Here is a 17,279-nt window from a genome sequence, read left to right on the forward strand (position 1 = left end):
AAAACCACCTGAGAGGCTATTTTTACGTCATTCCGGTAAGTAGAAGGAAAACGCCTCCCTTTATGAGAGCGAATAACTTCAACTCATTCATAATTTGACTTTTGACCCCCGGTTACGGCGGCAACCTTCCCAGTGTTACGGTCTAAATGAGTGACACGGCTGCTGCACACAAGATGATGATTTTTCATTGATACTTATGGTCTTGGTCCTGCCTTGCCTTGGTCTTGGTCTCGATCCCTAAATGTCTTGGTCCTGTCTCGGTCTTGCAGCACTCTGGTCTCGGGTGTGTCTTGGTCTCGTTAGTGTGGTCTCGACTACAACACTAGTTCAGGGCTCAACCTTTGCAGCATGCTCCGGACTATCTTACCCCTCCTGCTCTCTCTCTTCATGCCCTTCTTATATGAGACAAAACATTTCTGCATCCACGTTTCTGTCTTTTCCTAAAGCTGTCATTCAATCAGAAGACTTTCAGTGTTCAGCCACAGCAGGAGAACATCTTTTATCTGTCGCCCTAATAACTCAAAAAAAGATCTTAAGGACACTCAAGGAAAGTACAGTATGTACCTTTGCAGAATCATAGCTCGAGTGTAAGAATATCAACCGAGAATATCGTCAGAATTCCCCTCAAGGCAGCAGAGCAGAATAAATGGGCCACCGGCACACAAAGTGTCCGTAGCAGATACAGTGTAAAAATAAATGCATGAAGCCAGCGGAGCCTCAGAGAAGCAGAAACTGTAGGTTGTGTTCTGGCAGGCTGATGCAAGACAGAAATATGGGCAGAGCTCCAGATAAAATGTCCCCACACACTGTCCCAGTTAGACTGCAGCACAATGATGAAGGAGGAAACTATCGCACACCGCTCCACTAGCTCGTCTGATGTCAAACCTGCGTTACGACAGCATTTTACAGAGCACAGATTTTCTTTAAGAGCACACAGCAGGGCCTTCAACCCAGCTCAATAGGCGGTTCAATAAAATTAACATTGATTATGATGATTCAGTACACTTCTTCTATTGATGCCAAATTAGTGAAGAGAAAATAATTTTGGATTTAAAGATGCAATATGTTGAGTTTTTACTCTAAAATATCAAATTAATTAAAAATGGACTAAACCTGTGTTGTTGTTTTTTGTTGAGTACTTAAATACTTAATTTGATAGTTGTAGTGTCCCTTGTCTTATGACATGTTTACCGTTGCCATGGAAACCCCAGATGTTACGTCAAAGGCCGCTACATAAGGAACCGTGAGCTGCTGCTGAAAGCTGCCGTACTGTTGCTGTATGAGCTGTTGTGATAAAAACGTCATGTTGATTATACTCGGATACATTCGTACACTCGTCGGTAAACATATTCTCTTCCTCAGATCAGTTTCACCAGCTCGTCTAGACTACGGTCAACTTGGATTTTGTTTTCATCAGGGGGTTGATGTGGGGGGTGGAGTAGCAGAGAGAATCACTCCCATGATTCCCCGTTAGCCTTGTCATTGTTTTGATTGAGAGGCCCCTGGTGGTGAAGTTTACATACTGTGCGTTTATTTAGATTCAGGAGGGACATGATGCAAACTAAGTTATTATCGCATTATTGAACAAGGTTATTGCACGCCAAGTTTTTTTCTCATATCGTGAAGGCTTACTTAAAAACTGAACCATGGGGCACCATGTGGACATGACAGTGGACAGAATCAGAAACCGGGGGGAGAGAGAGAGAGAGAGAGAGGAGAGAAAGAGAGAGAGAGAGTGGGGTGGGGTTTGATTCAAACCTGGGCCGCCTGCTCTTGAGGACTTAAGCCTCCGTATGTTGGGCGTGTGCACTAACCACTAGGCTACCGGCCCCCTAAAGACTCATTTTTAACATTGCGTAATTTATGTGGATAATCAAAAAAGTCATTATAGAAAATATTATTATGATCATATTTTGTGTTAAATCACCCACTCCACTCTTACTATGGGTTTTAATCCAAGTTAAAGTGTGCCAAATCCACGCACGCACGCCGAAGAACACATCTGGCCTGTAAGAGACCCAGAGTAGGACACCGCCAGCTGGCTAACATTCAACTTTTCACCCCCTGGGATCAGTTCTCCCACAGGCCAAATATGGAAGAGACGCGTCCCTCCATCTACCCCAACGGGACTGCACTACACACGCACACACACGGAGGCATGCACACACATCGAGACACACACACACACACAGGCACACGCACAAACACACACACGCACACACACACACAAAAACACACGCACATACAATAGGAGCAAAAGCATTAGCCTTATGTGGTCACATGTGGCTGATGGTTAAGTCAAACAGCACATCTATGGTCGCTATGGAGACCACAGACTGTGCGTGTGTGTTTGTGTGTGTGTGGATCTGTGAGTTTTGGATTTGAGGAATATCCCTCTCCCTCCCTTCACCATGACAACAGAGAGAGTTCAGAGGTCAGAGCAGCGATGGTTAATCCAGTGGATCATCCTGAAGACTGGCTGAGAGAGAGAGAGTGAGCCGGAGAGTGGGCGAGAGAGGATCTTTGTAGTGCAGAGAGAGAGAGATAGAGAAAGGGGATGGGCTCAGATAAAAGAAATGTGGGCGAGTGATCAGGAGAATGAGTGTGAGTCCTTGAGCAGCGCTTTGTCCTTTGTTTTTTTTTTAAATAAAATTTAGCTGTTGTTTCGACATTTGATGTTTGCACACAAAAAAAGAACACATCCACGAGTAAGACGGAGCTGTAGCATGATAAAAGAACTACAATGACCACAATCCCAACACTCACTATGTTAACATGCACAGTTTAATTGAGCTAGGCCATTCAATTGGATGACTGTCCTTGTCCCCGATTACAAGCACCGGGGGAAAATCGATTTATCGACAGAATAGGTCTGACTTCGGTCCAGTAGGTGGCGTTATTTCCACCTTTAGCTAGTAACTATTTGACCATCTTCTGGTTGACCTACTACGTCACATACTAAACAATCCAAACAACATATAGTACTTCAACATGTTTAACTCCTTCAGGTGACACAACATAAACTGTGTCTCCTCGTGTGTCCAATAAATCGTTGTTTTCGCTCCAGCACTCGCCCCTTTGAAACCTTTGTTTTGTGTTCTACTCGGCTTTCTTCGGTGCTCGAACTGTGGAGCATGCTCAGAACGCTGAGTGACACCAGGTGTTTGAATGAGGTGTTTATATGCAAGAGGAAATCGACCACCAACCGCATCATCGAGGTGTGTTAGTCCGACTTTGAGAAATTGAACTTGCGATTTCAGCTGACTAACATGTTAACAAGGATTTTCATTTTAGGGCGATTTCACATTAGGCACGATCGCTCCCCCCTCCCCCCCTGGTCTGTGTTCACATTAGTAACATTGTTCCATGCCCGAGTACACCTGTGTATGTACACACTCCGATACAGCAGGTGGCAGTTTGCACATAGTTGGTTTGCAAATCCGCCAAACAGCAGAAAGAAGAAGAAGCAACCATGGCAACCACTCGCAGTCTGAGTCAATCCTGCTAACTGCGGATGTTTTAGTTATTTCTGAGACGCCAACAACGACCCTCTTTCTACTTCTACATCTACCGTGCAGCTCAGAGGATGAAACCGGCCCGTGCTGCGAGGATACAAAGGTTTTAGAAGTGACACGAGCCGTTTAAAATTATGTCATATGTCCACTTCCTTGTTTGATGTTGGAAAGATGCTGTGCTAACGTTGTTGTTGCCTCAGTGGTTCAACACTAACAGATACTCTGTCGAGTATTTGAGGCTGATTAAGTAAACATAGGAGCGATCTGTTCAACTGTAGAGACCGTGATTCAGCCTAACAAGATATTGATTAGTGATCGATTAAACATGGACGCTGTGATGAAGGAACGCACATGTTCCACCTGTTATGGATTGCTGCTCCCTTCAGGGCACACATATTGATACATCGAGGATTTATTCATACGTTTATTCAAATGGGATTTTCATATTCACAGATTCAACTGATAACGTTGAACACATAAGACCTAACAGAGATAATACAGTGGAGGGATGAATGGAGGGATGGATGGAAGGAAGGAAGGAAGGATGGTTGGATGGATGGATGGATGGAAGGAAGGAAGGAAGGAAGGAAGGTTGGATGGATCGAAGGAAGGAAGGAAGGAAGGAATGAAGGAAGGATGGGTGGATGGATGGATGAAAAGAAGGAAGGAAGGATGGTTGGATGGATGGATGGATGGAAGGAAGGAAGGAAGGATCGAAGGATCGAAGGAAGGAAGGAAGGAAGGAAGCAAGGATCGAAGGAAGGAAGGAAAGAAGGAAGGAAGGAAAGAAGGGTGGATGGGTGGCTCTCCTCTAGTGACACACCTCCAACCCCCTTCCCCTAGTGTTCCCACAAAAGAGTCGGGTGCAAGCAGCGGTCAAAATTGTTCTTGTCTCGAGCTGCATTGTTGTGTTAGCATGCTAGTGTTAGCGCTCTTTAGTTAGCTTGTAGCTTCACATTGCATATAAAGTTACACAGAATGACCATGATCTAAAAACTCTTACTAACATCCAAATAATCAGTGAGTATGTTCTTCTTCTTCTCTCTAGTCCTTCACTAAAACAGTTTTTATACACAAGGGGAGGAGCCGGCCGTCACGTCCATGTAAACACAGCTCTGACAACAACACAGCCAGCGGGACTCGAGCTTCTCACTCATTGTCGACAGTCATGACTCAGACACATTTACACAGGATAGACTGGATTTATGATGTATATATGTGGAACATGTCACACTTTCTGCCTTTAAAGTATCTGTGAAAGTGTGAGAAACTGTGTCTTTGTGAGAACAAAGCTGACAGAGTTTAATTGGTGTAAAAAAACACTGATATGAGTGCAGTTCTTGGTTCTTTTACAGAAGATTCATTTAATTTATGGAGTCTTAACAGGCTTTATTCTGATATGTTGAAATGGTGTCTAACTCCATTTTATTTTCTGAAAAAAATATATATTTTATGAGTGCAGGGAGTAGAAATTCAGTGTTTTCAGATTTTTTACATAATAAGGCTGAGAGTGAATAAAAACACATTTTGATCGCGCTCAGATCCTGCAGGATGACGTGCGTGTTTAACTATGTGTGCGTAAACGTACGGACAGTTTGTGTTCAGGTTACAGAGAGAACTTTCTCTGATTTAATTATGCAGATTTTAGATAAATATTTCAATAATGTGTGTGTGTGTGTGTGTGTGTGTGTGTGTGTGTGTGTGTGTTGGATGACTGCATGTGTGAGTCTGATTCGATTTTCAAGTTCTTGCGTAACGTCCAGCGTGATGTAATTTAGTGAACTCAAGTAAAGCATATATAATGTGCATGGATGTGTGTGTGTGTGTGTGTGTGTGTGTGTGTGTGTGTGTGTGTGTTTGCTAGGGTGAAAACATGAGTGTGTGCATGTTGCGTTTAAAATGTGTAACTGGATCCTCGGATGTTCTGTGAGTTATCGTCATGTAATTCTTCAGCCTGTAACTCCGTCTGTGTCTCTCACCATGTGTACGAGGATGCTCTCTCCCGTGGGGTCGATGGCGAGCGCCTCGTCGTACAGGCCTTTAGCTTCATCCAGTTGGCCCCGCAGCTCGGCCAGGCGGCCCCGCTGCAGCAGCACCGAGTGAGAGTTTGGGAAGAGCGCGCTGGCCTCGGCGATGCAGAACTGGGCCTCCTTTAGACGACCGTCAGCCATGAACAACTCACCTGAAGGAGGAGGCGGAGGGAAGGGAGAAAGGTGAGAGGAAGGAAGGGATAAGAGCAGGTAGGATGGATGGTGAAGGTAGAAGGAGGGAGTAAAAGGAAGGATAAGAGGTACAAGATGAAGGGAGGGAAAGACATTAACCTCCTCAGATTTGAGTTTTTGTTTTTACTTTCTCCAAGCTGTTTTGGATAAGTGGAAGCTGATAAGAACAAATAATGAGTTCTCTTTGAACATGAGGCACTTTTATGAAAGCTTCCCTCAGATTAGTTTTACTGCACTGTACACAATCAAGCCATCAGGGTGCAACACCATCAGTCCCTGATCACTGAACATTGCTCTTTGAAAACTAAACTGCAGCTGACGCAACAAAACTAAAGACTTGGCTCTCACAAAATCAGTTCTTCCAGCTGTGTTATCTAGCAGTTCTTCTGCTCCTGCATGAAAAATAAAGAAGTCCTCAAACAACCACGTCCTTAGCTGAGCCTCTTCTTGTGTTTAGTGACACAAGTTGGTTTGCATATGAACTAACAAACTTTATTATTATTATTACGTAACACAAATAAAACAGCAGAATCGAAAATAATTTCATGTTCATCCACTTTTGTCTCTCAGACTGATGTGGAGTCATTTGGTTCCCATCTGTTTATTACACTGATCAGCGTATTTATTGTTTTTCTCCCTGGTTGTTTTTCTCCCTGGTCGTATTCATAGAATACTGTCTCAGTCTAACTTTCAGTCGACTTAACGACAGGCTGAGAGCTGGAGCTGAGGCAGGTTTTAAGACTCCTGACAAACTGTTACACCACGGTCGCCTGTCAATCATGTCAGCTACACGCCTTATTGTGAATAACTCTTATCCTTCATCAAATCAAAACTGATGAGTCATCAAAACATTCACCCCGTACAGTGTGTGTCGATCGAGACATGAGCTAATCAGACCTATTTGGTTTTTTGAACCAGGCTGTAAACATGTTAATCTCTGCTGTAAAAACATGATTTTTAGAATGGGTGTGTATGTGACTTCCTGTGCTTCTGCAGCCAGCCTCTAGTGGACACTCGAGGAACTGCAGGATTTTGCACTGCCACAGTGGCTTTGTCTTTCAACACTGGAGGTTGCAGTTTGGAAAATCTTCACAAAAAGTTGCTTATTTTATTTTCCTTCCGGGTGTCTTGCAGCCAATCTCAAGTGGACACTCGAGGAACTGCAGTTTTTCTGCACTTCGGCATTGGCTTCATTTCGGAGGTTGCCGCTTGCTCACATCCAACAGTGAGCACGTTGAAACCAATGCACTGAAGATGACATTCAAAACTTTAGACAGGAAACCTTTTAATTTTCACTCCAGAAATATTTTTAGGAAGTATTCTACAGAATGAAGAATGAGAGACACAACCCCGAAATCATAATGTCCACATATGATGACACAGGGTCACAGGAGCCTGAGAGTGAGACATTACTTATCTGTGAGCTTTAAGTTAAACGTAATTTAGGCAACTTGTGCAGCTCACACACACACACACACACACACACACACACACACACACACACACACACAGCTTGAAAGAGAGTGTGGGAGTTGATGCAGTGCCTGGGAAGTCCTGAAAGTCTTGCCTAAATATGGACATCACAAAGTGAAGCTGCCTTTGTGTGCTGCTGAGGACAAAGCCCAGAGACACACACACATATACACACACAATTACGCCTACTAGCAAGCTGCTGTCCAATGAAGCAGGGACACAGATCTGAAGGCCCCGCCCCTGACGCTGGAGTTCACCAATATGTGGACGGGATTCCGACGCAGGGAGCCGTCAATCATTCTCAAAAGTGAACGCCAGGTCTACAATATTCAGCAGCCCCTGTGTGTGTCCTTCTATGTGTGTGTGTCTTTCCCGTGTGTTTGTTTACCTGTGTGTCATGGATACACAGATGGGAAACACTGAGCGCATCGTGCTCGCTCTGAGATGAAAAAATACATTTCTGGCTCCTTTCATGACTTCACTTTGTTGGAAATGATCCAGTGAACGCTGTCTGGTTATGTAAGCACGCTTCCTGCTGCTCACCTGAGCTCTAAGATAAAACTGTCCGCTCACTGCGTTGATGCAGATCCTCCGTTTATACGCTCACAGGTTATCTTACATTTATGAAAAAGTTACTTGGATCCAGGTAAGATGCAGAAAAACTTTTTCCTGCATTAAAGCTCAGAAGTTGATAACAGTACCACTTTTAAATGATCTTCTACAACAACCATTAAAACTATGATTCAGTCAGAGCTCTGCTGCCAGGCTTGTGACTAGAAGAACATAGAAGGTTTACAGATGATGTCATAGGACACCAAAACTATTGAAACACCCCCCAAAAGCTTTGAGAGATTAACAGTCCATGTCACGCCTTAAAGGTGACATATTCTCCTCCTCTTCAACCAGTTTAAATAAGTCTCAGAGCTCCTCAAAACATGTCTGTGAAGTGTCTTGTTCTAAATCCACTCTGATCCTGTATTTGATCATGTCTATAAACCCCTCTATTTCAGCCCTGCTCAGAAAAGGCTGTTTCTGTGTCTGTACCTTTAAATATGTAAATGAGCTGTGTCTGACCACGCCCCCTCTCTGGAAGGGCTTGGGTGTCTCAGGCTTTCTCGCTCCATGTCCTATTGTTTACGGTGAGAAGGCAGACTCAGAGGGCAGAACAAACACCTAGCTGTGGGAGTGTCACCCACCTGGGGGAGGGGCTACTGCCCTTTGTGATGTCATGAAGGGAAAATCTCCAAACGGCCTGTTTGAGCACACATTTTCTGAAAAGTGGAGCAGGCCAAAGACGGAGAGGATGGACTTTTCTCACAGACTAGAGACACATATTAGTGTTAGAGAAACATGGTGAAGTGTATTTTACATAATAAGTGACCTTTGAAGCAGTATTGAAAATGTAATTAAATGATTCCTTAACTTTTGGTGTTATTACTCACGTTTTAGCGGTTTCTTGTGCTTGCTTTCAAATGCCTGTTTTGTCTGCTATTCATTTGATTTCTTGGTTTTATTGAACAGTTTCCACACTTGTTTTAATTCCATCTTATATACAGTTAATAAAGTTAAGTATCCCCATTCCAAAGACTTCGCTCTGTGTGTATTTTTGAGGCCAAACGAGGATGTGAGTCTGACGGAGGAAGTGACCGATGAGAGGAGGAATGCTGGGAAGGAAAAATCTCTGCTGTGCCCTGAGTTGAAGGACACACCCCAGTCACTCAGAGTTTAATTCAAATCAGTGAGTGTGTCCTGTTTTCTCAGCAGGGATCAAAGGTGGTACGCAAAAAATAACCTCCAAGTTACAGTAAAGCCACGGGGGACCAGACCCCCCCCCCCCCCCCCATCATACTCTGGTATGCTTGTTGCATCACTGTTCTGCTCTTTGGATTCCTGTTCTCATGCCTCGCACACTGCTGCTGCTGAGATGATGGCCCGAGCTTGTTTGTGAGGAGTGGCTTCCTCTGTCGGACTGAGGCTGCAGGCTGGAGCTGATAACTGCATGCATCACTGACCATCTGACCTTAATAGCACAGAGGCCACATGTATGCAGGTACGGCGTGCAGCGACAGAAGCTATGCAAACGGTTTTTAGTATTTTAAATTGTTCAAAAATGTTTGAGAATACAGAAAACGGCTGCAGCAGTCACATTAAAGTAGTGTCACACACATGACAAGTTAGCAAAAGGATCATCTCTAGCTGAAAATGTTCTGTTGTGTAACATTTCTTTCGATGTTATGACACAGAATTTCCAGCCATTCATATAACAGCGAACCACCGAAGTGAATATCTGCGACTGCACTGCTTAAAAAATGTGTGCTTACATCAGTGAATTTTCCCCAGAGATTGAAATCCAGCTGAGCTCATAATCAGGTCAGTCAGGCTTCACAGCCTGCGATGAGGAGATTTTTATTTAAAAGTTATCATCACATATTGAAATTTGATTCTACTTTAATCTGGATTAGTCTAAGGAGGTGAGGTCATCTCCACTGAGGCCAAACTATCGGGGTATGAGCAACAACAAGCAGAAACTTCTGGGTGTGATAAATGAACACAACTTTAACTTTATGTACCCAAACTGCAGTTCCTCCAGTGTCCACTAGAGTCTGTCTCCTGCAGTGAGTCAGTCCTCATAGAGCTTTACATCCTGGTACTAAAACAGTTTGGGTCTGTAGATCTCATTTCTCTCTTCAACTGTACGGGCTGAATGTTTATACAACTCACCTGTTTACATTATATTAAGGCTTAAAGTAGAATTAGGGGGCGTGGCCTCTTTGACAGATGGGAGCTGCTAGCTGTATGCTAGGTGTCACCTCAGCTAATTCAGTCCCTGACCTTTAACCTCTGAGCCCTTGCAGGTTTTGCAGTGAGTGTAACAAATGAAACAATTTGGTTGGATTGGTTATCCTTTCTTACCAGCCTGAAGCCAGATCCGTTCCAGTGTGGTCCAGATGTATGTGGGTCCTTGTCGAGGGGTGGAGCTGAGGTCAGACACCTCAGAGAGCGCCGCCTCCAGACGAGTTGCCGCAACTGATGAAGGGCTCTGTGAACCTGTGGAGACGAGGGAGGGACGCGAAATACCGAACGCCACTAAAGGTTAATTGATTGGCGATACAAACTGACCTACACCGCTCTCTCTGACGTTCACCAGCAGAGAAAAGGAGAATGTGTTTGACTTTTAAATAATAAATTCAGCTTCATGTTTCAGTCCAAATATTAAGGACATCCCTCTGACATGTAATAATAATGAAAACCAATGAAAGCAAAGAGAGATCTGACCTGTGGAGGTGTCCTGGAAGTCCGGCAGTGTGAGGAAGATGGAGGGTTTCCTGCCTCCGGCGCTGACCTCCACCCTCTCAGCCATCGGTATACTGCTGCTGTCATCGGTCTCACTGCAATACACGCACACACACGCACACAACATCGGTGATTGATACCTCCCAGCTCCATCATGCAGCAGTAAAAACATCACTGTTTGCATGCACACAATAACCCATGCACACGCACACACGCACACACACACACACCTGCGTCCTCTCTCACCTGGAGCGGCTGACATCGTAGCGGCTCTGCCAGCTCTGCAGCATCTCCTCACAGGTCTGCAGGGCTGCAGCCGGGCCGAACAGAACCTCCTCCAGCTTCACCTTAGTGAACAGCAGACTGCACACACACACACACACACACACACACACACACACACACACACACACACACACACACACACACACACACACACACACACACACACACACACACACACACACACACACACACACACACACACACACTGATGATTGTTGATTGATCTTGTGCTGCATTAAACTGTAAACAGTATTTTAGCCTGAAAAGTCGAGTAGCCTCAGTCTACACACAACGTTATAATAATATATTCTGATCTTTCTGAAGGGAGGCGGGTGTTACACTTCTTTGTTCCTTTCTCAGATCTGTGAAGTCTTTTGTGTTGCTTCTTCATTTTTTTATGGAGGGCAGTGATAAACATTAGTGCTGCCTTCTTAGATTAAAACTTGATTGCTGTATGCTCTCTACTTTGCTATAACTATTCTCGGTTATTAACACCTGAGAAGATATAAACCTATATAAAAAAATAGGTATTCACTTTGCACAGGATAAAAATCCTAACTATGCACATAATTAAAAAGTTTCAGCCATAAAAATATGAAGATTTTTTCCCCTTTTTGTCTTTGTATCAGCTGGAGATTCATTAAGCCGAGGTGGCTGCATTAAAGGGATACTTCACCCATTTGCATTAAGCTTTTTATCATTAAAAACCTGGTAGGAAATCTTTGTATTTGTAAGTCTGAAAAGGAGCTTCCAGTGACGCAAAATTACGATTTTTGCATCACTGGAAGCTGTTGCGGTTAGCGGGGTGAAACTACAACACTAGTTCCTCACATTTTAGACCACTGAAGCTACAGACCAATCACAGATCAGTGGGTGGGAACTCACAGAATCGAAACTTAACGTCCGCCAAATTGCTTGGAAGTTATGCTAACAGGCTCTGTGGAGAAAGCTGATAATGGCGAGAAAATATAAATATAGCGGAGAGACGGCTGCTGCAGACAGGCCGGTCTTGTCTTTTTTCTGCCAGGAATTTCCAAGATCAATTCTGGAAGAAATCTCTGAATCAGTTGAGGAAACGGCCTTATGTGTTGAAGTAAATATGTCTGTAGATGTTTTTATTACTATTATTAATAGTTTTATAGTACTATAGTACTATTATATAATAGTATTATTAATGTTTATATTTCTACTGCTATATTGTATATTTTGGAAAAACTGTATTGATCGAATTTCCCTCTGGGATTAATAAAGTATTTCTGATTCTGAACTAGAGGACCTTAGTGGGAGTGGCCTGTGGTGCTGTGCATTCTGGGATTTGGGGTCTCTCATCCACATGAGCCAAAAAGACACTTTCTGCCTTTTCACGGCCAAGAAGGCACCAACTTCAAAATGTATTTCACAATTCTACTACATATATGACCCAATGTCAATACAGATTCATGTTTCAACGGGTGAAGTATCCCTTTAAGTTTCATATCGATGTTAACAACACAGATGCAAAAATGTTTGGTCTCCCCAAACCCAACCTCACAGCGTGGAACAGTACAGCCATCACACGCATTGCAACCACAAAATCACTCCTCCACCCTCTGGGCAAAGGTACAGAGCTCTGAGGTGCAGGAAGGCTCGCTTTGAGAGGGCCTCGACCTCACTGTGCAATGTAAACCTTTGTATTTGTCTGTGCTGTCACTGTTTGATGATTGCTGTCAGACCTGTACAGGGCTGGGAAGAAGAAGTTCCCATTTGGGACAATCAAGTCTAAGCCTTAGATAAAAATCAGTGTTTAATAACATCAGTCGATAAGGTAGAGCGAACCAAGAATGTCTTCAAAAGAGCACGACAGGTTGTGCAAAATAAAGCTTGTTTTGTTAAACAATTAAGAAAAAGGGGACGCCAAGTTTGTCTTACCCAAAAAGTTTTTTGGCTGCCTGGTTGAGCCTTTTATTATTTTCATTTCATTTTGCATCTGCAGATCACTTTGTTGCTGTAACTGTTACTGTCGTTACTGCTTTTTGAAGGAAATGTAGATAAAAGTTCAGTTTTTTAGTCATTGGTGTTTCAGAGCTTCTTCTGTTTGTCAGAACGTCAACATCTCACTGATGCTGCAAACTGAGGCTCACAAGGATCGATGGTTACAGAGAGATAATCATCAACAACAAGCTCAATGAGTGTGTGTTCAATGTGTGCATGGGTGTGGACTTGTATGTGTGTGTTTGTGTGTGTGTGTGTGTGTGTGTGTGTGTGTGTGTGTGTGTGTGTGTGTGTCAGTGTGTGTGTGTGTTGTGTGTTAAGTGGCTGATGAGTGGAGGCCACAGAGTGTTTCCGCTCGGCCCTTTTAGCTGAAGACAACTGGTTAAGTGATGTGGGAGTCTCTGATGAGTTTGTGTGTTTGCCTGTGTCTATATGTGTGTGTGTGTGTGTGTGTGTGTGTGTGGTAATTGCCAGAAGGAGCTCTCAGAGGATGCAGTCTGTCATGGGCATCACTCATCCATGAGTGTAAAGACTAAGAAGGAGAGAGAGCGAGATGCTCCGCGTGTTCATGAAGGTTCCTCTACTTATTCTGTGCTCAATGTCAGTGTGTGTGTGTGTGTGCGTGTGTGTATGTGTGTGTGTTTGTAGGGTAGGAAAGGATAGGAGGAAAGGATGAAAGGATGGATGAAGGGGATCAGGATGAAGATCAATAGCAGAGTGAGACGAGCTTGTGTCAGGGGAGAGAACTCGTTGAAAAAGAGCTCATTACTGACTCACGGGTCGGTGGACGCATGGGGGAAGGGTGTGTGTGTGTGTGTGTGTGTGAGAAGAAGATGGAGGGATGTTGGAAAAGAGAAAATTGAAAGTGTGTGGGAGGAAGGGAGTCAGATTTTCTGACGTGCAACTGACAAGTGCTGCTGAGGGACGTGGTGTTAAAGATACGGCAGCCTGTCGGGTCCACAGGAGTGTGTCTGTCTGTGTGTGTGTGTGTGTGTGTCTCTAGGCTCCCCATTACCAGTGTGGCAGAGCATTTAGAAGCATTGTGATGGTGTTAAGCCATCCTCTTGTAAATGTGACAGTGTGTGTAACATGCATGCACAGCTGACGTCTCTTCCTGTGTATCCAGGATGTTCAACGTGAAGCAACAGAAGCAGCTACTTTCATCTCTCGTTTGAGTTTTATATAAATTCTGGTTTCATTAACAATTTATATCCAAACACTTCGGCCTGACACTTTATCCATCGCTGTTAAAAAACTGTCAGTGAAACTTCCTGCAGACGTTTCACACAAAACTGGATAAAATAATCGTTCTGCACGCAAATGTTTAGAAATTTATTTTAAATTTTCACTCCTTAAAGTAGAGTTGTAGTCAAGAGAACATTAACCGAGACCAAGAGATACCCGAGACCAAACAAATGAAGTCAAGTTTATTCTTTGTTTTAGAAGAGGGGTTTTCCTTCTAATCACAGGGATGATTTGTGAAAGAAGCCTATCAGTTGTGGTCTTGACCGGTCTTGATTTAAATTCCGGAGTCCGCCCAGTCTTAGACCGAGACAAGACCGAGTCAAAATGCTTTCGATTCCGAGATGAGACCTTGAGTGCTCTCGAGACCAATACCGATTCGAGTACCACAACACTACCTAAAAGAGGTCTACTTGACAGAAACAACCTGAAAAGGTCGTAGAGATTAAATCTGGGCTCTATTCTTATATATTTTGTGTCTAAATAACTTTGATTTCTTTGGCCTGCAGTGCAAGTGAAAACCTTTTGAATAATTTAATGGTGTTTCTCACTTGCACAAAACTTCACTCCAACATTACCCGGAATTTTTCCGGCCAGCCCTCTGGTACATTTTCCACGTAAACTTGGGGGGAGCTAATGCTGAGAATGCAGCAGGAAATATTCAGGGAAATTCCCCATGAGCCAACGGGAGGGGTCAGTGATGTTTATATCCTGTGACATTAGACCGAATGAACGTGATCGGTGCAATCTCCAAACGCGTAATGAAACTGCTTCATTACGTTTTCTGTTCTCCAGTATGTTCTTCTCCACTCTTTTGGTTGATATTGTGATCGTGTTGAACTACACAAAGTAGTGATATAACCGTCATTAAAACGTCTAGTTCTGGTGCTTCTTCCACCATATCCATGATGTTCTTTTTTACGTCTTGCCACCTGAGAATTCCCCCCTCCCATCTGACACGACTCCTGCTGTGAGGTGCATGTGTGAACAAGCAAGTCAGGAAGATTTCAGGGGCAGTCTGTCTGGAGTTTTCCAGAAATCTTCAAGAGTGCATGTGTGGAAACGGCTCTCAGTCACATTTACACAGTCGGTGTCTTTACATGAAGCCTTCACATCATAGTAAAACTCCAGCTGATCTGAGTATTCTGAGGACAGAGTGTTTTCCAGCTTCTTCTCCACCACCTGATCACAGCCAGTGTTTCCCTGCAGCGCCAGAAAAGATAGATTCCATCAAGATTAAAGCACTCAAACTACACTTTGGATTACAAAGGCTGTCATTTCAGCCTCCTGGGAGCAAGCTGTGTTCCTCTGTGTGAGTGTCTGTGTGTGTGTGTGTGTGTGTGTGTGTGTGTGTGTGTGTGTGTGTGTGTGTGTGTGAGTGTGAGTGTTCGAGGAGGTGAGCAGCAGCGAGCGGTGCAGCTCAGTGTAAACCGCGGCAGGCTGAGAGCAGCGAGCGGCGGCGTAAACTCAGTATAAAAATAGCTAATAATGTTCCTCTGAAAAAGTGGTTCAGCTACAGTATTACTCACTCTGCACTCCCACAGATCAGAGTGTGTGTTCTCTGCAGGCACACACACACACACACACACACGTGCACACATGATACTCCTGCATGTGTGTGAGTGTGTATACATTCAATCAGAACATGCAAAGAGATTAGCACACACGCCAGTGCAGACGTGCAGGAGCCAGGCATGCATGTGCACACTAACGTACACCAAAACATGCACACACGCACACTCGCACACACACACACACACACACACACACACACACACACACTTCTCATGCTGCAACATCCCGTTACATGAACACAGAATCAAAGGCTGGGATTAATCATTCTCTTTAGAACAAACTCAGAGACCACAATCCCCCCCCCCACCTCTCTCTCTCACACAACCCTCCCCCCTCTCTCCCCCCCTCTCTCTCTCTCCTCGGCTCTCTCAATCTGAACCAAAAATCCTGTTTCACATTGAAATACATGCCTGTTTACTGGGTGATTAGAATTTCAAAGAAAAGGGAGCAAAGGAGAAGAAGCGATAAAAAAAGAGGAGAAAGAGAGAGTGAGGAAGAGAGAGGAGGAGATGGAGGAGGATGTGGGGGGGGGGGGGGGGGGGGGGGAGAGAGATGGGGGAGAGGGGAGGACTTCGGAGTGCTACAGCGAGCTGACAGTTTGCTGTGGTGCAGAGAGGCAGCGGCTAACAAGCATCACACACATGCATGCACACACACACCCACACACTGAACATGCATGAGCCAGATTAGGATCTTCTACACATGTACACCCACATCCCCATCCCCCACCCCCACAACACACACACACACACACATGCATGCTCTAAAACATGCCTGATACAAGCTTTGATGTGTGAAGCTCGCTGCAAAGCAAACTGTTATTCAGTGAGCTCGTTACAGAGAAAACACAAGTTTCTCTGCAGCCCAGAACATCCAGAGTGAATCCACATACTCTGGCCAGATTTGAATTATTCTTCACGTGCATTGTACAGGTTGAGGTTGCATTAGGGGCCTACTGTTGGTTATCAAATGTAAGTGTTTGTGGTAGAGTCTGACGGACATGACGGAGGCTGATATGAGCTAATCACAAATATATCTGTGCGCTGTTTATTTTCTTATATGTGACGATGGTTTATCTTTTTTTACAGAGCATAAAACAGAAAACAACGCTTGAGGTGATTACAAAATGGTGTCATCACCTAATTTGTCCACCAGAGGGCGCTCTGGTTCCATATTTTCCATATTCCTCTAAACATTGTCTGCAGCACATGAAGATGTTCTGCACTATGATGTTAAATAATGTGAAAATGTAAAGTTCTTTGTTCGGGTTAGCCGTCTGAATACACCTGCACAGATGAAGATTTTCAATTGACATCAACAAAGATCAGACACCAGATTGTTGTATCGTATTTTCTGATGAAGTTATACACTGAACTTTTCTCAAATGGTAAATGGGCTTGAGCTTGTATATTTATTTTCTAGTCTTCTGACCACTCAAAGCTCTTTTACACCTCAGGTCACACCTACACATTCACACACTGATGGTAGAGACTGCTGAGTAAAGTGACCATCAGAAGTAACTAATCCCATTCATACACATTCATACACTGCAGACAAAGCAGTGGGAAAAACTTGGGGTTAAGTGTCTTGCCAAAGGAGACAGCTCCACCTCAGCAGCAAGGAAGTGTGGACAACCGGAACGCAAGGAATACAAGGAGAAATCCTTCCTGCATCGAATCCCATTGTTAAGCGTCTTGAGATA

The 17,279-nt window shown here is 44.0% G+C and overlaps 1 protein-coding gene across 2 annotated transcripts in view; it reads right to left on the reverse strand.

Annotated features, from left to right (window-relative positions):
* ttc7a (tetratricopeptide repeat domain 7A) overlaps window positions 1–17,279 on the reverse strand; it is a 57,675-nt gene that overhangs the window by 9,620 nt on the left and 30,776 nt on the right. Inside the window, exons 17-20 of one of the 2 annotated variants that reach the window (XM_061040699.1) lie at window positions 10,751–10,867; window positions 10,487–10,599; window positions 10,124–10,258; window positions 5,495–5,697 (exon numbers count right to left, since the gene is read on the reverse strand). In XM_061040699.1, the coding sequence (XP_060896682.1) occupies window positions 5,495–5,697; window positions 10,124–10,258; window positions 10,487–10,599; window positions 10,751–10,867 (568 nt within the window). The remainder of the gene's footprint in view (window positions 1–5,494; window positions 5,698–10,123; window positions 10,259–10,486; window positions 10,600–10,750; window positions 10,868–17,279) is intronic. The other variant, XM_061040701.1, reaches the window with a different exon arrangement.

The sequence above is a fragment of the Labrus mixtus genome, chromosome 6 (assembly GCF_963584025.1).
Source record: "Labrus mixtus chromosome 6, fLabMix1.1, whole genome shotgun sequence".
NCBI lineage: Eukaryota > Metazoa > Chordata > Actinopteri > Labriformes > Labridae > Labrus > Labrus mixtus.